Source organism: Tenrec ecaudatus, chromosome 12 (assembly GCF_050624435.1).
Source record: "Tenrec ecaudatus isolate mTenEca1 chromosome 12, mTenEca1.hap1, whole genome shotgun sequence".
NCBI classification, from domain to species: Eukaryota; Metazoa; Chordata; class Mammalia; order Afrosoricida; family Tenrecidae; genus Tenrec; species Tenrec ecaudatus.
This window is the reverse complement of record NC_134541.1, coordinates 33,905,598-33,926,179: the sequence shown is the minus strand read 5'-3', so window position 1 is coordinate 33,926,179 and position 20,582 is coordinate 33,905,598. Positions and strand designations below refer to the sequence as shown.

Below are 20,582 nucleotides of genomic sequence, written 5' to 3'. Positions count from 1 at the left end.
GACTGGGACTCATTGCAAGAAGGGGGAATGGGCCTGAGAACCTTGCCACTTTACCACCCCTTCTTCCAAACCCTGAAGTAACACAGCTAGGAGGTGCCTAGACCCGAGGAGAAGAAAGTGGTCAAGAGATGGCTTAGAATAATTAGCCCCAAATGGTGCACGCTGCCAGATGAAGCCCCACAGGTGACTCTGGGCCCAGTCCTACTTCTGGGCCTCTGTGCAACTAGCTAAGGTGTTCATTTTGATCTGTTGGATTCTAAGCAGCATCCTTTGACACCAGCCCCTCACTTTGGCCTGCCAGGCAGCTGGGGCACTCAGCCTCCTTAGTGGCCAGAGTGTGCTCCCAAGGACCTAGGGATTCAGGGCCACGCCTGGCTCCTGTCCCTGTCATACCCCAAAACAGACACAGGGCAGAGAAGAGCTGCTCAGTTGAAAGGGGTGCCCCCAAGGTTCTGCCCAGCAGACCCAGTTTGGAGGGGGCCCCTGTAAGAGCAGCGGAACTGTTCCAACACAGTCCAGCACCAAGGAAGCAGGCACGAGAAGCAGAGTGGCCACCTGCATCTGTTTATTGTTCCGATTTCTCCAAACTCTGAAGAGCAGAGCACGAGGCCACCTGGGGGTCAACTTGACCTCTGCCATCCCAACAGAGTCCGTGTGTGTGTGTGTGTGTGTGTGTGTGTGTGCATGCGCACGCGAGCAGCATCCAGGAGCCATCCATCGGTGAATAAAGACCCAACATCCGGGGCTCTGACACGCCGCCTTCTGCACCCTCCAGGTCCAAAGCCCCCACCCTGGAAGCCATGATGGGACACACAGGTCTCAGAGTCAGGGCAGCCCAAGTCGGGCGGCCTTGGGAAGCTCCATAGGAGCCTGGGCAGGCCTCCTGAGGCTACTGGGAACCACCCTAAGCCCCGGAGAGAAGTTGGGATGCTGGGACTACGGAAATGGGTCAGATATGAGCAGGACCTTCCTAGGCCACCTCTCCCTGAGCTGTGCCATTCCACGCTCCCCTTACCGATGACCCTGGTCTGGATGAGCTCCATCTCTTCCAGAGAAACCGACCCAGTGAGGGGGGCCCAGCATCCCAGCCCCTCCTCCAGGATGCTCTCCTGCCTAGAGCATCAGCACAGTGCAGGGCTTCCAACCAGCCCAGAGAAAGGGAGGCGAGAGAAGCCTGTGAGGCCGGCGGGCTTTGGCCTGGGAGGAAGGCCTCTCCAGTTCACGCCCGAGGGTTGAGGTCAGCTTGCAGTCCTGGCCCTGCATCTGTCTGTGCTGCCATCCAGGACCTGGGTGTGAATCCGTGAATCCAGTCCAGGCTCGCTGGAGGCAACTTCTGCAGATCTGTTGGGGAGAGGGAGAGGAGGCCCTGGGGGGAGGCTGGCCACAACGGGGATAGGAAGTCGCTTTGTTCCATCTGGCAATGGGCTGGGTGGCTTGGATCTGGGGTCCTGGAGAGGGAACACCTGGACCCCCAACTGCCATCCCTGCTAGGGTCTTTGGGTGGAGAGCTCATCCCAGGGCCAAGGGAGGGGCAAGACTGAGTCACAGGCATACCATGATTAGGAGTACGCCAGGCCCTGAAGTCCCCGGGCTTGTGAGTGGAACTTGTCAGAGTCCTCAAAAGACTGGTCTGTGGTAACCAAGGAGAGAGAAGCAGTAAAGCCACCCCAGCCCTGGGGCCAACCTTGTACACGTACACACACACACACACACACACACACACACCAGTTCTCTTAGGAGGCTCAGCTCCAAGTTCACAGGCACTGCTTTCCTTGCTCTTCTGGTCAAGTGGTCAATTGATTGCCCAGCTAGTGGCTTGGTGACCACCCCAAGCTAAACTGTGAGACTCAAGGATGTGGTGTCTAGATGGGGTCTCCCTTGGACCCCCACAAGGCTCTTGCTCTGGGCCCACTCTCCTGGGAGAACTGATCAATCAGCATGAGCACAGGGAGGTATGGTGCTCTATCTCCATCCTTTCCTGAGCCCGGCTGCTCCCTTCAGGGTCTTCACTCTGGGCACTGCAATAGGGCAGTATGGGTCACTTGCCTGCAAGTCCGTCTCCGTGGGCTCTGGGGCAGGCCTGGGGCGGGGAGCCAGGTGGGCGCAGCACAGGGGCGAAGGCGCTCCTCTGTTTGACAGCGGAGATCATGTTGACAGGCGAGAAGGAGAAGACGCTGGCAGTAGGGGCAGCGGCCGGGAGGGACATGGAGGAGGCAGCGGCCAGCGGGGGGCTAGAGGGCATGACTCCGGGGCGGGGCAGAGAGGGACAGGCGCAGCAGGGAAGGTGGTGGGAGACACAACAGGGAGACAGCACCAGAGTGAGCAGCGTGGTTAGACCCTGGTGTGGGCAGTGGGCCCCGTGACAGTTCTGGGGAGACCAGGTCAGGGCAGGGTCTGGAGGCAGGCCTGGAGCTTCTGGGATCCTGAGAGGGGGATTCTAGAAACCTGTTCCAGACTTAAAAGTGACAGGTACAGTCCAGGTAAAAATGAAGTGAAACCAAAAGGCTGAACAAAATCAAACACTTGAGGTTCCCTGGACATACGTAGACTATGCTTTGAGCATAACAGTTCACATCAGAGCCATTCAAATCTAGATCAGCAGTTCAAATCCACCAGCTGCCCCTCACTCAAGAGAAAGATGGAGCTTTCTAAACAGTCTCAGAAACCCACAGGGGCAGTTCTATCCTGGCCTATAGGGTCACTACGTATCATGACTCCATCAACGTGGTGAGTATTGGCGTGGAACTTCCTGGAGGAAAGCTGGGGGAGCTGTCTTTGGTAACAGAATACTCCTCCATCCTGACACAGTCTAGCTTCTAACAGCAAATACTCTCAGCCTCATAGATTGACACCAGGACATCACCCAGGCTAGGGGGAGAGGGCCTGAAATTCACTGCCTAGTGCCGCCCCCTGGAAAGCTTGATATCAAAACTGGAAAATATGCTGCATCTCTCTAGGCTGAAGGAGGGCTTCCAGCCCCACTTTGAAGCTGGAAGTGTGCTAGGCATTGAGGGTCAGTGCAGAAGGCCCAGGCCAGAGGACCAAAGGGGCTTGGAGAGCTCAGGGCTGAGTGGCATGGGTGCTGGTCGCCAAAGCAGAAGACTGAAGGGAGGTTCAAGTGGACAGCTCCATGGTCTCTGGCTGGGATGGTTCCAGATGTCACCCCAGGGAAACACTGGCAGCTGAAATGCTGATGGAAACTTGGGGGGCAGGGGGACAACACTGCACACAGGACTTAAACCAAACTCACTGCCATCAAGTCCATTCCGACTCCCATGCCCTGAAGAACAGAGTAAAACTGTCCCTGTGGGTTTCTGAGACGGTAACCCTGTACCGGGAGGAGAAAGCCTCATCTTTCTCCCAAGGAGCAGCTGGTTTGGCTCAAACCGCCGACCTTGTGGTCAGCAGCCCAACATATACTCCACTGCGTCACCAGGGCACTAGTCAAGACATTTTCCCAAGGTGGGACTGACCCCTGGGAGCGTCCAGAGCACCTGCTGTGTAGGGGGGCCAGGTCCTATGATGCTGAAACAGTGTCTTCTTCACTCTGTGTGTGTGTATGCTGATGCTCTAGACTGTAGTCTAAAAAGACTTCAGCTTCTCTGCCCTGAGGAGGGCCCTGGATGTAAGGGCACCCAGAGAGGGGTTTTGGGTGTACTGAAAGGAAGAAGGGAGCAGTGAGGTCCAACTGGAGCAAGGGGCCATGCCCTAACCTAAGGCTTTGGGACCCACAAGTTGGCTCCGGGCCAGGAGAGGAGAGCCAGGCTCAAATCTGAAGCAGCACCACAGACTCAGGAAGACAAGCAGGTGGCCAGATCTCTCCACCCTGGCATGAAGGAGCTGCCTCCCCCCTTGCCAGACTCTTGTGCTGCCCCGGACCCCCCTTAACCCTGGCAGCCCAGCACTTCACACAGAGTTGGTGCACTGTAAGTCCTGACTTGGTTAACACACGGTTTTAAAATTCTGTGTGGGAAAGAGAGGCTCACCAAAAGCATAAAAGCCCAGTTCTGAGCCCTATGGAGAGCCCTATGGAGAGCTGTCAAAGTCAAAGAGGCAACCCTGCTCTTCCTGGATTGTCGGCATCCTTTGCTGCGGGGAGGGGTGATGCATCTGAGTGGAGCACACACCTAGGAAAGCGGTGGCTCAAAAACAGTAACTAGCTGATGGCCACACACTTCCTCGTTGGGATGCTCAAAGTGCCTAACCAGGGCGGGGCGGGGAGGGGGGTGGGGTCGGGTGCAGGGAGGACGTGCGGGTGGCAAAGGGTGGAAGCCGGCAGCTCTTAAACTGCGCTCCCAGGGACTTCCGGCAGGGGTCACCAGCCTCCACCCGAAGCTCAGGCATGGGAAGATGTGGAGGCGGCGGGGAGAGGGGGTGGAGTGGGGGGCGGTCAGCCGGGTGCCTGCTGGCCCCCGTGAATAAAGACTGTTTCTGGAGGCGGGGAGGGCTAGACGCGGGGTTCTGGACTAGGGTCAGCCAACAGGGCCAAAGGTACGGAAACGGCTCTGGCCCCAGAGGGCGCAGCCCAAGGATGGCCGGAGGGAGGGCAGATGCCCCAAGGTGAGGGAGGGAGAGGTCACCTGCACACTAGGAGAAGGGCTGGGCTTATGCCCTGGGGCACTATCCAGGCCCTTTGGGACAGGCCTGGAAGGCCACCCAGTCGGGATGGGTTGCGGGACCAAGAATGCGCTCCATTCTGCTTCCCCCCCCAACCCGGGCCCGACTCCCCAACCCGCGCGGGCGGAAGGCACTCACTGGCGAAGGGCGAGGTGGCCGTGGAGCCATTGAGGAAGCTAGGGGACCCGGGTACGCCAAGGCCGGCCACGCCCGGTGCCCCGTAGCCGCCGAGGCCAGCCCCGAGGCCGCCGCCGTAGCCGCTTTGCTGCGAGCTGGGGCTGGGCGCGAACCCGTGTGGGGACGCGCTGCTGCAGCTGCGCGCGTAGCCTGCGGGAGAACGGCCGTCAGCGGAGCCGTGCTGGCAGGGAAGGGGCCGTGGGGGCGCCCAGAGCCGGCGGGCAGGGGCGGCGGGACGCACCCGGCTCAGGCCCCGGCGTGGCGTCCCCAACGGCGATGGCCAGCGGGCTGCTGAAGGCGTTGATGCCCACGACGGCGGGGTGCGGGTGGCTCGGGGCCAGCGGGCCGAGCGGGGCGGGCGCCCGCGGGGCGCTGTACAGAGCCTCGGCCACGTCGGCGGCGCGCTTCAGAAGCAGCTCCTGCAAAGACAAGGTCAGCGTAAGGACCCGGGAGGGCCCGCTCGCGGGGAGAGTCGCAGCTGCCGGGAGCCGCGAACCGGCGGCCCAGGGAGCCCTACCTGGTTACTGCTGGGCACTCCGTACAGCGCCTCCGCCAAGTCGGCCGCCCGCTTCAGCAGTACTTCCTGAGGGCAGGGAGGACACAGCGCGACGGAGGGGCAGCCCCAGGGGGAGGCAGAAGGTCGGAAGCCCCTTCGCTCTCCCTCTCCACCCGACACCTGCCCGTCCCCGCTCCTGCGCCGCCTCACCTCCTCCCGGCTGCGCCCCTCCGAGTACCTTGGGCAGCCTTTCGGGGTCTCCGGGGTGCCTGGGAATGACTTTCTGTAGCCTCTGGAATCCGTAGTCAATGGTGGGCTCATTCAGGGCTGGGGAGAGGGGCAGCGTTGGCAGGACACCCCCACTCCACCCCCAAGGCGGGGACATGGCGCAAAACACGCCAGCAACTAGTCCCAGAGCCTGCCTGGCTGCATGCGCCGCCCACACCACCCCCAGCCCCCCCAGAACTGCCTCAGGGTGCATGGGCGGGCTGGGTTCTGGAGTTTCCCCAGCTCCTCAGTTGGAGTATTCGTTCAGTGAATACACAGTGCCAGGCGCGTGCTGCTCGCACGTTTCTAACCACAGGCTCCGTTGGTGATCAGAAAAGAGGAAACCGATCTACATATAGAGAATCCAGTGCGTTAGGCTGCCAGCCACCAGGCCTTTTCGGCCGCTCTGCGGAAGATGAAGTTGTGCGCGCCGAGAAGACGCATGGTCCGGAAACCCTACCTATACAGGCCCTAAGGCCGCTGTGAGTCAGAATTGAGTCCTATACGTATTAGCTTTTCCACTTCCCAGGGCAGAGGTAGATAAGGAGTTTTATTTGCATCTCGTCTTACCAGGAGTATTGACAGTATTCACCATGACAAGGAGACAGAGAGGGAAAGAAAAAGTTCAACAGTCGCCTCCATTTATTTCGGGCCAGGTGCCTCCTCTTAGAGTCTGATGGGCTGAGGCTTGCCTGCGTCGCAGGGAGAGGTAAAGCTCTCCTCCTCCTCAACCTGTCGGGACTTAGCCCACCAGCCTCCGGGCTCTAGCGACCCCGGCTCCAACTCCAGATTTAGTGCGTCTCCTGGGTGGCCCCTCACTTCCGCATCTTTGAATGTACCCCTCCCCTCTTCTCTAGAGAGTCCTTCTTCCTCACCTTTACCTAGCGTGCGTGAATATTTATTGTGGCTTAGGTGCAAGTTTACAAAGCAGATTTGTTTCCCGTTAATCAATTTATGCATAGCTTGGGCCATGACAGGAGTCGTACGCCCTCAGGGTGTCAGGACTCTCCCGCTTCCATACTGGTTCCTGTTGCCCAACTCTCCGAAGTTTGCTTTGGGGCTAGTGTTGCCCATTTGATCTTGTCGAGTCGAATGTTCTAGGGCAATATTCCTCACCGGTGTGATGTCAACTTATAGACCTGTCTGTGGTTTGGCTGTCTGGGGCGGATCTAGTTCTAAATTTGGAGGTGTCTAAGGGTCCTAGTCTGATGGGGGTAGGGGGATGTATTCCACAAGTCTCTATCAGACCTGTAAGTCTGGTCTTATCCTGTGAATTTTGATTTTGTTCTCTCTCTCTCTCTCTCTCTCTCTCTCTCTCTCTCTCTCTCTCTCTCTCTCTCTCTCTCTCTCTCTCTCTCTCTCTCTCTCTCTCTCTCTCTCTCTCTCTCTCTCTCTCTCTCCACCCTGTCTGGGACCTTCGACAGTAATTCAGGTCAGAGAGGTCTGCTCTGGTCTCAGGCTTGTGGAGGCTGGGTTTCATATTTCCTAACATCAGGCTGCTGTCTCTGACTGCCACCCCCCCACGCCCTGCTTCCCTCCCACACCCACGCCTTCGGGTGTCCAGGATCGGTGAGCATCTGTTGGGGATGGCATTCTCCGCTGCCACCTCCAGGGCGTGTCTCTCACACCTGTCTCATATTCTGTAACTCGCCCTGGAGTCGTGCAAAATGTGTGTCTGTGTGTGTGTCTGTGAGAGAGAGAGAGAGAGAGAGAGAGAGACAGAGGACAGACAGACAGACCAACCCCTCTGGGTGCCTAGGAAACCAAGAGGTCCAGGGAAGGCTTGTGGCGCCTTGAGCCCTTTCCTTCCGGCAGCTGTGAAACAAATACTCCGCAGAGGTGGGGGTGGAGTGAGAAGGCTGGAAGCACAGAAAGTGTGGAGACAGGGCCAGGCTCCCACGTCCTGCGGGTCAGAAAGCAGAACCGCCTGCGGCCCGGGAGCAAAGCGTGTAGAAATCCAGAAGAGAAGGTCCGCCTGCGTGTGCGCGCCTGTGCAGCGGCCGCCCGGGGGCGTGGCCCTGCCGAGAATTGGGCAGGTGGGTGGGGCTGGCTCCCTCCGCTGAGCCCAGGGGGTGGGACTCCCTCCGCAGACCCTAGGCCACCCTCCCCTCCTGCTCCGAACTCCTCACCTGTGTAGACAAAGCGGCCCGGGGCTCCTTTGCAAAACTGCTTGGACTTGTAGGAGAGAGTCACCTCCACCACCCCGGGGATGTGCCTCGGGGGCGTCTGCACCCGGATGGCGTGGGGCGTGATGAGCTGGAGGGGGTAAGAGAGACCTGTGGGTGCCAGCCCCGGCAGACAGAGGCGGGCTTAGTCCCATCCCGCCCCGAAGGAGGGAGCCTGGCGGGGTGGCCCACCTCGCTCCAGACTAGCACGTTCCCGAACACGACCTGCAGCCCATCGAAGAAGTTGTCACCGATGACAATGACGGTAGCGCCGCCCGTGGTCCAGCCCTCCCCGGGGCTGATTGCCTTGATGCAGGGGGTGGCAGCTGGGAGGCAGGAAAAGAGCCCGGTCAGGGGTCGGGACAGATGGGGGTGGAGGGAGGCAGGCTAGGTGCTGGCGGGAGATGGGGCTGGGTGGGGGGGGGGTTGCACAGGGCGGGGCTAGGCCCGAGATCCTGACCTTCGGAGGGGTCCAGGCGGCGCGCCCTGCGGCCGTGCTTGGAGTTGTTGTGCACAAACATGTTGTCGGACACCGCCAGCACGTGTCCGTCCACACTCACCGTCGTGGACACCACGACCTGCGGGGAGAGCCGAGGCCAGGCTGCAGGACTGGGGCTGGAAGCGGGAACTCAGTGGCCGGATAGGATGGGGAGACTGGCCGCCCTGAGAGGGTGGGACGGGAGCTAGGTCCTGGGTGAGGCATCACCCTCAGACTGCCTAGAGAAATGCCCTCTGGAGTACTCACCAAGAGACGGGGGTGGAGGGGTGTGTGTGTGTGGGGTCTCTCTTACTCTTTGGGTCAAAAGAGGACTATTCTTTTTGCTCGCCCAGCTTCCTGGGTTGCATCCAAGGGGCAGAAGCAGAGCTTTCGACAACTGAGAGTGAAGGGCTGGGGGCTGGATGGGGAGAGCCAGAGTGGGCAGGGGGGGCGGGGGGCCTTCAGCTGAAGCCCCCACCCAGTTCTGGGGAGGAGACTGGGGCTGCCTCCTCTCCCCCCTCCCCCTGCACTAGGAGGGGTGTGCAGGTTGGGGATGTGCTAAGGGCAGCTGCTCTCTGCTTCACGCTATGCAAATTACCCGGGTCGTTAATCATGTAAAAATGTCACAATTAGCATCTTCTTAAGTGGGACTCTAATGAAGCCTCCCCTGGCAGCCAGCAGAAGTTGAGAAGGAACCGCCCCACCCCCAGCAGGCCCCAGGCCCCTCAGCTCAGGCCTGGGCCGAGCTCTGCCCTCACGCCCTTCCCTCCCTCCCTGGCCACCGCCCCCCCACCCCAAGGGCAGGTCTGCAGGGGGAGGTCTCTCCCCGGCCCACCTGGAAGCGGCGCATGTCTCGGGGATTCCCCGCATTCTTTAGGCAGTTCTGGTTGCACTTGAGGAAGAACTTGAGGAAGAATCTGAAAAAGTTTGGTCAGTGCCCTCAAGGGTCTGGGGTGGTGTCTGGGGTGGGGTGGTTCTGGAAACAGATGGAGATTCCACTGCTTCCTGCCAGGGCCCCTCCCAGGAGGGCATCTCCCAGACAGGCACCAGCCCCCATATTTCCATCACAAGCTGCAAAGCCGCAGTGTGCCCACACACAACACACGTGGAGTAGACTAGACCCCTCACACGCGGAGGACGTCACTACATGGTGCTTACTTGGAACCACAAAGTGTATACCCATCCTACCTCGGGTGGGTCGCTGGGGACGCAGAGTGGCCCTGTCTGCATAGGCTTTCAGAGGCTGTACATCTTTATGGGAGCAGATAACCTCATCTTCCTCCTGCAGAGTGACTGGTGGGCTCGCACTGCTGAGCTCTCCACACGTGCATGATGTGCAGTCATCAAAAGACCATGCACTTTGTGTATACTCTGCGTGCTATTTGTTGTTAAGCATCTTTGAGTACCAACTCACAGTCGCCCTATATACAAGAGAACGTACACTGCCCGGTCCCGAACCATCCTCTCAATTATTCCTAGGTTTGAGCCCGCCATGGTGGCCACTGGGTCAATCCATCTCTTTGAGAGTCTTCCTCTTTTTCTGCTGACCCTCTATTACTTGTCAATTATACCCAAGACACTATATACTTATCACAGGTAAGGTGTACACCATATGCCCAATGTAAAGTTATCACAAACATAACATGTCTGTGGTAACTTTACATCATACACACACATACACACATACACTCCACATGGTATATACCTACCACACATACAGCACATCTGGCCTAGCCTATCCTTCTCACATATACCCCACACCCACACAATGGTGGGAATGGAATCTGCGGTGTGCAAGGAGGCTCTCGTCACAGGCCATATCTACGATCCATACTCAGCACAAGGTAGATGTTATATATACCACATATGCCTCATATACTACTCACTGCCACAGTCAGTCAGTCCCGACTCCTGGGATTTCTGGGATGGGAAATCTTTACCAGAGCAAATAGCCTCATCTTTCTCCCATGGAGTAACTCTTGGGTTTCAACTGCTGACCTTGTGGTTAGCAGCCAGCTCACAAATATATGCCCACAGCAAAATATACCCGTCACCTGAGGATACCCACCACACTCAGGATCTTCCCTTCCCACGGGCACACGCAATCTGTACTGTGCAAACAGTATATGCAACACACATGTGGCCCACTCACCACAAGGTGTCCATGCCCGTCATACACAGCATGTGCACAGAAGCAGTGCGGAGCAGTGTCCCCCAAATGCCCCCTCTCGGGGTGTCTGTGATGACCCTGGCAAACATGCAGACCCCTGCCTGGGAGCAGTCTTCTCCCATAGGGACACCTTCCCAGAACAGATCTCCCCTACAGCAGATTCCTTCCCACTTAGCAGATCCCTTCCCTCCACAATAGGACCCCCCCTGCCATGCAGCCGAGCCCCTCCATAGAGAATCAGTGGTTCTCCACTTTCCTAATGCCGCCACCCTTTAATACAGTTCCTCATGTTGTGGTGACCTCCAACCATAACATTATTTTCATTGCTACTTAAATACTGCCATTTTGCTACTGTTATGAATCGGGCAGCCCCTGTGAAAGGGTCATTTGACCCCCAAAGGGGTCTCGACCCACAGGTTGAGAACCCCTGGAGTAAATGATCCCCCTGACACATCCTGCTGACTCACAGCACATTCCCCCAAACACAAGCAGATCGCCTCACAGAGCAGATTCCCCTTCACACAGCAAAACCTCCTCGCCCAGAGCAGACCCCGTTTCCATGGCGGACCCCTGTCATGGATGCAGATCTCCCTCACACATATTCTACTCATTATTCTCATAGCAAAGAAGTGACTCACCCAGTGCTTGCACTCACTATGCACAGGGTACCTGCCAGACCCACCTTACAGACAGACAGACAGACAGACAGACAGACAGACAGATAGATAGATAGATAGATACACAGTGAGTATCTTTTTCCCAGAGAGTAATTTGGAAAAAACACACCATATGAGAAGTTACAGCAAAGTGCTAAGGCTGCTTTTTAGAATAAATCAAGCATTTTCAGGCAGTTAGCTGGCTGGCGTGGCCTTGGCCCCACCACCCAGCAACAAGGTAACAAGGTAACCGTGGCAACATGCTGGCTGCTGTATATGCAGTTAGCAAATGCAGGATACCAGCAGTACCTGCCCCGGCCCTCATTTGACTCCGTGAGCCTTCAGAGAGGTGCCCCTCAGCAAACTGTTGAGGGTGAGGCTACAGTGGTCCGTGTGTCCTGCCATGTGGCACAGCCTCCTGGCCACCAGGTAAGCTCTTCCAGGCAGCATCTGCCTTTCACCATCTCGCCTGCTGCTCCTTTAGACCCCAAACATAAATGCCTGTTTGACTTAAGTTTGCAAAAGTGAGATTCAATTTCAGAGGAAGATCTGCACAGACTCAGAAAGCCCCTTCCTCTGAGAGGAGACCCCCTCCCTCAAGAGCTGGGAGGAGTGGGCACCACCCCTAGGGCAGAGATATGTCTGAAGAGGGCAGTTGCTTACTGGGAGCTGGGAGCAGTCACACCACCCCCGGGTCCTTACTTTTGTCCACACTGCTGACCCCTCAGCACCTGTCGTCTTCCTGTTCGTCTCTGGGAATCCCCTTTATTTCCCATTCCACAGAGATATCACAGCCACATCCATTTTTATCTATAGTAGAAACTTCTAGAAATATGTTCACAGAGTTTAGACATTCTGAGGCACACGCAGCAGGAGGCCCCAAACAGAGCACTCACATAGTTCAGATACCCCATAAACTCCTACAGGTGACTCTCACACACAGGCTACTCATGTGGCCCCAAAGAGGGGTCACCATGGTACAGGTACCCTATAGGTCACCCATATGTATGTACCCATACAGTGTACCCATACAGTGTAGCATCCAGTTATCTCTTGTCATAGGCTGCAGTAATCACTTGCATGCAAATGTTCTTGTCACCACTACAGGACATCCCTACACCTACAGTAGCCACCTCACACATGTCCCACAGTATATGACATAATGCGTCAGGGAGCTGTAACAATGGGATGAAAAGATCATGGAATTTTTCCATCAACTTTTGGAAGCCCCCCAGTGTAGATACCCTAATCACACACATGGTGCAGACTGGTTCATTTAAGTTCAGCATTCATGTCCTCAGGCCTTTACAGGGAGCTAGGAGGAGGGCAGAGGCCAGGAGAGGACATGGTCCTTGTCCTTAAGAGGACTCATGCTAACTCTTGAATCCCACTGATGATGCAAAAAGCATGGGAAGGCCCCAAAGATATGACACACACTTCTCTGACATGCACACATGTGCCTGCTACTCACCGTCCTCTTCCAGAGTCAAGAGGCAGGGTCTATGGATGGGCTGGAAATGTGAGCTGACTCACTATGTGGCCTGGGTAAAGTTCTTTGTCCCTGTGATCTGCCCTTGTTCATGAATGGAGAGCCTGTGGAGGTGCCTCCCTGGGTGACCTTAAGGGACATCCTTTACTGCAGACCCCCCAAGGCTTTAGGCCTTGTGCCAGAGGAGCCCCTTCATTGTCCCTTCCCTAGGCTGTTGCTCCCACCACTTGTCTGTAGGTTTGTCATGCTGTGGTGTCATGTATGTTGCTGTGACTCTGGGACTATGTCACCGGTATTTCAAATACCAATAAACCCAAAGCAACAGAGTTTCCAGACTAAGAACAGACTAGGCTGTCCACTTCAGAGGGATTCGCCACTGAGAACCTTCTGGATAGCAGTGAAACAATGTCACACACTGAAAACTTAATAAGTAGCAAATGAACATTGCCAGATACAGGGCCAGAAGATGAGCCCTTCGGGTTGGAAGGCACTCAAAAGATCAGTGAGGAAGAGCTGCCTTCTCAAAGTAGAGTTGATCACAATGCTGTGGATAGATTCAGGCCTACGGGAGCAAAACCTTCAGGACCTTCACTTGCTGACAGGGTTTGACCCCAAATAATGGGAAAACATAGCGGCCAACATTGGTTAATACTTGGAATGTATGGACTATGAATCTAGGAAAAATGGAATTTGTCAAAAATTAAATGGAAAGCATAAAGATTGATTCTAGGCATTCGTGAGCTGAGATGGACTGGTAGTGACAATTCTAGGCATTCGTGAGCTGAGATGGACTGGCAGTGACAATTCTAGGCATTCGTGAGCTGAGATGGACTGGCAGTGACAATTTTGAATCAGAAAATCATATGGCTTACTCTACTGGGACTGAAACAATCAAGAACGGCACTGCATTTATCATCCAAAAGGAAATTTCAAGATCTATCATGAAGTCTGGGATAGGGGAATATTTATCCCCATATAAGCAAATCCAATCAACACTACTTTTATTCAAATTTACGAACCAACTACCAAAGGGAGTGATGAAGCACTCGAAGGATTTTACCAACGTCTTCCGTCTGAAATTGATCAAGCATGCAATCAAGATGCATTGATCATTATTGGTGAATGGAATGCAAAAGTTGGAAACAAAGAAGAAGGAACAGTAGTTGGAAAATAGGGACTTGGTGATAGAAATGAACCTGGAGATCACATGATAGAATTTTGCAAGACTAATGACTTGTTCATAGCAAATACCTTTTCTCAACAACACAAAAGGCAACTCTAAACATGGACTTCCCCAGATGGACTACCAAAAGCCAATTGACTATATCTGTGGGAAGCGACCGATAGAGATGCTCAATATCAGCAGCTAAAACCAGGCCAGGATTGTATGATGCTCACCTTCCTGACACGATCGCTGAAGACAAAATAGTTGCATAAGTAAATGTGTTGAACAAAGCTGACGGTGCCTGGCTATTTAAAGATATAGCATCTGGGGTCTTAAAGGCTTGTAGTTAAACAAGTAGCCTTCTAGCAGGGAAGTAATAAAGTCCACATGGACGAAGCACACCAGCCTGTGTGATCATGAGGTGTCAACAGGAAAAGGTATCAGAAGTTCAAAAACAAGCAACCAAATTGGTGTGAAGGGGTGTGGATGTAGTGTTGACCCAAAACCCATCTATTAGGTAATTGGACAATCCCTCCCAAAAGGGCCACATGGAAGGGATGACAAATCCAGGGTGCTGTATGGCACTGATGAACCACGTAACTACCCTCTAGTTTTTAACATTTCCTCCCCTTACTTTTATGGATTTTATTTGTTTTACTTCATCAATTGTTAGATTTACACAGGTTCATTTGCATAGTTAATATCGCTGTATGTATGAAAGCTAAGATCGATAACCCTTCAGAAACAATAACAGGAGTAACTGTTCCCTAAGGGTCCAGGAAGGGGGGGGGCGATAGCATTGATGACTGTAAAACCCCATTCGATGGGATTGAACAACAGAATTGTAAGTGAATGGATACATTGAATGTGTAAGATATAGAAACAAATAAACAGATAAGGAGATAAAGGGGAACTGATATCAAGGAGTTCCAAAAGAAAGAAAAAAAATTAGACTGATTGTGGTAGCAATTGTACAACACTGCTTGTGGTGATAGAACACTAAGGACAGAACCTGATGTGCTGTGAAGAACACCAAGAACATCATTCATGAAGAAAGCAGGTCATTAAAAAGACAGGGAAGATCAAAGAGGATGTCAGAAGAGACTCTGACACTTGGTCTTAATTGTAGAGTAGCTAAAATGGGAAAACGTGATAAAGTCAAAGAACTGAACAGAAAATTTCAAAGGGCAGCTTGAGAAGACAAAGTAAAATATTGCAATGAAATGTGCAAAGACCTAGAGCTAGGAAATTAAGAAGGAAGAACACACTCGGCACACTGTAAGCTGAAAGAATTCAAGAAAAAATTCATGCCTTGAGTTGCAATATTGAGACTATTGGCAAAATATTGAGTGAAGCATCAAAAGAAGGTGGAAAGAATACAGTCACTGTACTGAAAATAAATGGTCGGCATACAACCATTTCAAGAGGTCCTGTATGATCAAGAACCAATGGCACTGAGAGGAAGTCCAAGCTGCACCGAAAGCATTCCCCAAAACAAGTCTCCAGGAATTGACGGAATACCAAATGAAATGTCTCAACAAGCTGGTAAAGCGCTCACTCAATGCATGCCAAGAAATTTGGAAGACAGCTACTTGGCCAACTGACTGGAAGAGATCTGTATTTGTATGCATTGTAAATAAAGGTAGCCCCAATAAAATGATTTTTTTAAAGGTGACCCAAGAAAATATGCAAATTATAGAACAATATCACATGCAGGTAGAATTTTCTTGTTCCTGAAGATCATCCAACAATGGTCGCAGCAGTACACTGACAGGAAGGGAGACAGAGCTACCAGAGATTCAGGCCAAATTCCGAAGAGGAAGTGAAACACGGGCTGTCACTTCTGCTGTCAGATGGATCTTGGCTCAAAGCAGAGAATACCAGGAAGATGTCTGCTTGTGTTTTATTGCCTACGAGAAGGCATTCCACTGGTGGACCATAACAAACTAGGATATCCTTGGGAAGGACTGGATCTCAGAACTTCATTGTGTTCACATGGAACTTGTACACGGATCATGAGGCAGCTGTGTGAACAGACAAGGAAATATTACGTGGTTTAAAATCAGAAAAGGTGTGTGACAGGGTTGTATCTTCTTCCCATACTTATTTGGTCTGTATGCTGGGCAAATAATCAGAAACTAGACTATATGAAGAAGAAGCCTTATTAATAGCTTGTGACACGCAGATGACACAACTTTGCTTGCTGAAAGTGAGGAGGACTTGGAAGCACTTGCTGATGAAGATCAAGGATTGCAGCCTTCTGAATGGATCACAACTCAATGTAAAGGAGATCCAGATCCTCACAACTGGACCAATAATGAACATCATGACAAATGGAGAAAAGATTGGCGTTGTCTGACACAATTGCTGAAGACGAAGTGGGTAAATAAGCAAATGTGGTGAAGAAAGCTGATGGTGCCTGGCTATCAAAAGATATAGTGTCTGGGGTCTTAAAGGCTTGAAGGTAAACAAGCAGTCATCTAACTCAGAAGCAACATAGCCCACATGGAAGAAGCACACCAGCCTGCCTGATCACGAGGTGCCGAAGGGGTTATCAGGCATAAAAGAACAAAAAATCATATCATTGTGTGCTCACCTCCATGACACGATCGCTGAAGACAAATGGGTACATAAGCCAATGTGGTGAAGAAAGCTGATGGTGGCCAGCTATCAAAAGATATAGTGCCTGGGGTCTTAAAGGCTTGAAGGTAAACAAGCGGCCATCTAGCTCAAAAGCAACAAAGTCAGGGTGCGATGTAGAAATGATGAAAAATACAAGTTTCCTCTAGTTCCTAAATGCTTCCTCCCCCACCCCCCCCATAAAGATCCCAATTCTGCCTTACAAATCCAGATAGACCAGAGGATGTACACTAGTACAGATAGGAACTGGAAACACAGGGAATCCAGGAGAGATGAACCCTTCAGGACCAGTGCTGAGAGTGGCCATACTGGGAGGGTAGAAGGAGGGTAGGGTGGAAAGCGGGAACCAATTATAAGAATCTACATATAACCTCCTCCCTGGGGGATGGACAACAGAAAAGTGGGTGAAGGGAGACGTCAGACAGGGCAAGATATCACAATAACAATTTATAAATTATCAAGGGTTCATGAGGGAGTGGGGAGCAGGGAGGGAGGGGAAAAATGAGGAGCTGATGCCAGGGGCTTAAGTGGAGAGCAAATGTTTTGAGAATGATGAGGGCAATGAATGTACAAATGTGCTTTACACAACTGCTGTATGTATGTATGGATTGTGGTAAGAGTTGTATGAGCTCCTAATAAAACAATATTAAGAAAAAAAGATCGACGTTGTCAAGGAATTCATCTTGATTGTACCACAATGCTCATGAATGCAGTGGTCACTAGATCAAATGATGCATTGCAGTAGGTAAATCTGCTGCACGAGATCTCTCTCTCTCTTTTTTTTTTTTTTGCTATATATTTGTCAATTTTATTTCAGATACATAATATCATGGGTTTTATTTTTTATACAGATAATACCAATGAAACTTCCTAAATTGACATCACATTAAAGATACTTAGAAAATTATAGTGTAATAATATTTTATAAATGTGTGAATAATTGTAAAATTTTATAATCTATAAAAATTGATTATACCGTGTTTAATATTAAGTAGTTTTATTAAGTATTTACTGTGAATCACTACCATAAATTCTGATTAATTCAATGGTTCATGTCACTGTGAAAAACAGAAGAAAGCAAATGGCTTCTATCTTAAGTAGCTTCCGTTATAGTTTTGACAAGAGATCTCTTGAAAGTGTTGAAAACAGAGATGTTCCTTTGAGGACTGGAGCACATCCTACCCACCCCGTGATATTTTCCAGGGTCTCCTATGCATGTGAAAGTTGAACATTGAAAAAGGGAGACTGAATAAGAATGGATGGATCTGCATTGTGGCGCTGGCAAAGAATCCTGAAAGTACCATGGACCGCCCAAAGAACAAACGGATCCGTCTTGAAAGAAGTACAGTCCGAATGTTCCTTAGCAACAAGGATGGCAAGCCTTCATCTCATGTACTTTGGGCATGTTGGCAGGACAGACTGGTCCCCGGAGAAGGACATCCTGCTTGGTAAAGTGGAGGGGGCAGCGGAAAAGAGGAAGACGTTCGATAAGATGGATGGACACAGCGGCTGCTACAATGGGCTCAAACATAGGAACAATTGTGAGGACGGCGCAGGGCCGGGAGATGTTGCCCTTCCGTTCTGACACCTAACAGCAACACGGCTCTTGCTCCAGCAGTCCCCTGGCCGGCCTTCTCCAGCCACTCCGGACTTCAGAGGCGCCTCCTCGCAGCGAGTCCCAGGGCCCTGCCAGAATGTCCATCTATGCAGAGGTGCCCAGGACAGACCCGCTCTGAGCCAGGTCGGCACAAGGCCGGGCTCTCCTGGAGGGTCATGGAGGGTCGGTTTCCTTTCCCCTTCCCTCGGCGCCTCTAGCCGTCAATGGTTCAGCTGTTGAAGTCTCACTTAACTTCCAAGAAGCTACTTCCAGTTGGCAGCCTGCCCAGGCAGAGGCCGAGCTGATGCAAACACTCTCCAGGAAGCCTGCTGCTACTGCTGCCTACTCGGCTCCTGCCTGAAGGAAGGTATCCGGAGAAATTATCCCAAACCTTGGAAACAAGGCAAAGGCAAAGAGATGACGGTGTACCCTTTCCACGTCTCTCGAACAGTGCTTTTCAAAGGGTGGTGCCTGGACCCAGAGCATCAGCACCACTAGAGACTTGCTGCAGATGCAGAATCTCAGGCCCCGCTTGAGACTCGCTGAATCAAGAACTCTTCAAGGGGGGCCCAGGAACCTGTGTTTTTCACAAGTCTTCCACGTGAGTCTGATGCACTCAACGTCTGAGAAGCACCACTCTGAGTCTGGGTGGTGCTGTTCGGTGAGAAGTTGGACTGTTAGCCTCAAGGTCATTGGTTCAAACCCACTAGCAGTGTTCCGAGGGGGTAGAAAATGATGAGGTTATCTGCTCCAGTAAAATCTTCTACTCAAAAGATACAACGTCTGGGGTCTTAAAGGCTTGAAGGTAAACAAGCTGCCATCTAGCTCAGAAGCAACAAAGCCCACATGGATCAGGCATCAAAAATCAAATCATTGTGAATGAGGGGTATTGCAGATTTGGGACCCAAAGCCCATCTCTAGGCAACTGGATATCCCCTTACAGAAGGGTCTTGGGGAAGAGACAAGCCAGTCAAGGTGCAGTGTAGCAACGATGAAACATACAACTTTCCTCTAGTTTCTAAATGCTTTCTCATCCCACCCCAGTATCTTGATCCCAATTCTACCTTATAAATCTGACTAGACCAGAGGATGCACACTGGTACAGGTAGGAACTGTAAACACAGGGATTCCAGGACGGATGATCCCTTCAGGACGTGATGAGAGTGGTGGTACTGGGAAGGTGGAGGGAGGGTAGGGTAGAAAGGGGGAACCGATTACAAGGATCTACATATAGCCCCCTCCCAGGGGGATGGATAACAGAAAAGTAGGTGAAGGGAGACATCAGACAGTGTAAGATATGACAAAATAATAATCATTTATAAATTATCAAGGGGTCATGAGGGAGGGAGGAGTAAGGAGGGAGGGGAAAATGAGCTGATACCAAGGGCTCAAGCAGAAAACAAATGTTTTGAGAATGATGATGGCAACAAATGTATAAATGTGCTTCCCCCAATGGATGGATGTATGGATTGCGATGAATTGTATGAGCCCCCAATAAAATGATTAAGAAAAAAAATCTTCTAGTCAGGAACTAACTATATGGCCAGAACTGACTCAGTAGCAGTGGTTTGCTCTGGACTTATGATATCCAACATGGCAGCCACTAGCCTCATGTGGCATTGAGCCTCTGAAGCGTGGTTAGTCTGATTTGAGATGTGCAGTAAGTGTAAAAAAGGAGTCCTGGTGTGTAGTGGGTTCAGTGTTGGGCTACTAACCACAAGGTCTGTGGTTCAGACCTACCAGTTGCTCCTTGGGGAAGATGCAGCTGTGTGCTTGTGTGAAGATTTACAGTCCTAGGAAGCCTAGAGAGGAGCAGTTCTACTCCGTTACATAAGGATAGATAAGATACATATATATAGTCGCTAAGCCTTGATTGTGGTGGATTTGGTAAGTGTAACTACACACAACCACTCAACTACTTGGTATGGGGGGAAAGAATGTGAAACATGTTAATATCTTTTGGTTTTGACTACAGGTTGGAATGATACTATTATTGTTACAAATGCAGCTGCTAGAGAACTTAACATTCCGGTTGTGGCTGACATGAACTTCATCTTGGGCAACACTATTCTAAAGGAACATGCTACAAAGCCTCCTCAGAGTCACCAGTCTTGACCATAACCTTGACTCATAGTGACTGTGGATGGGGGTCCAGACTCTGTAAAGTCAAGAGTTCATTTGCAGGAGTAAATTCCTGTGCTACCGGGAATTTAGTCTTAAGAGTCACAATGTTACTGGACTTTCGACACTAACTGGCCTGGATGAGGAGTTGGGGGCGCCCTTTCCCACAGACTGGGGAAGTGAGGCCAGGCCAGGCCTGCAGCCAGGTTCCTGTGGGTGCCTCTGCAGAGGGCGAGTACTAGGTATGAGCTGCCCCGGAGTGAGTCAGGGCCGGACCTGTGCCCAGGGCCATTCTGGGTAGTGAAGAACTAACTCATCTTGTCCACAGAGAGGTCTTGCCTCTGCTCTCAGTTACTGGGAAGTGATCTCACTTGCTGTCATTGAATCCATTCCCACTCACAGAGACCCTGTAGGAAAGGGTCTAACTGCTCCTGTAAGTTTCCTAGACTGTAACTCACTTGGGGAGTAGAAAGCCTCATCTTTCTCCCATGGAGGAGTGGCTGGATGTTTTGAACTGCTGACCTTGAACTACGCAGCCACGGGG

General features: G+C 52.1%; 1 protein-coding gene across 1 annotated transcript in view; it reads right to left on the bottom strand.

The window, feature by feature from the left end:
* Positions 1-554: 554 nt before the first annotated feature.
* The window catches only part of EBF4 (EBF family member 4), a 69,662-nt gene continuing 49,634 nt past the window's right edge, over positions 555-20,582 (bottom strand). Inside the window, exons 8-18 of the mRNA XM_075563903.1 lie at positions 9,036-9,117; positions 8,183-8,300; positions 7,915-8,048; positions 7,687-7,813; positions 5,529-5,617; positions 5,312-5,377; positions 5,036-5,213; positions 4,756-4,944; positions 2,047-2,244; positions 1,555-1,630; positions 555-1,341 (exon numbers count right to left, since the gene is read on the bottom strand). Of these exons, the coding sequence (XP_075420018.1) occupies positions 1,560-1,630; positions 2,047-2,244; positions 4,756-4,944; positions 5,036-5,213; positions 5,312-5,377; positions 5,529-5,617; positions 7,687-7,813; positions 7,915-8,048; positions 8,183-8,300; positions 9,036-9,117 (1,252 nt within the window). The 3' untranslated portion in view covers positions 555-1,341; positions 1,555-1,559. The remainder of the gene's footprint in view (positions 1,342-1,554; positions 1,631-2,046; positions 2,245-4,755; positions 4,945-5,035; positions 5,214-5,311; positions 5,378-5,528; positions 5,618-7,686; positions 7,814-7,914; positions 8,049-8,182; positions 8,301-9,035; positions 9,118-20,582) is intronic.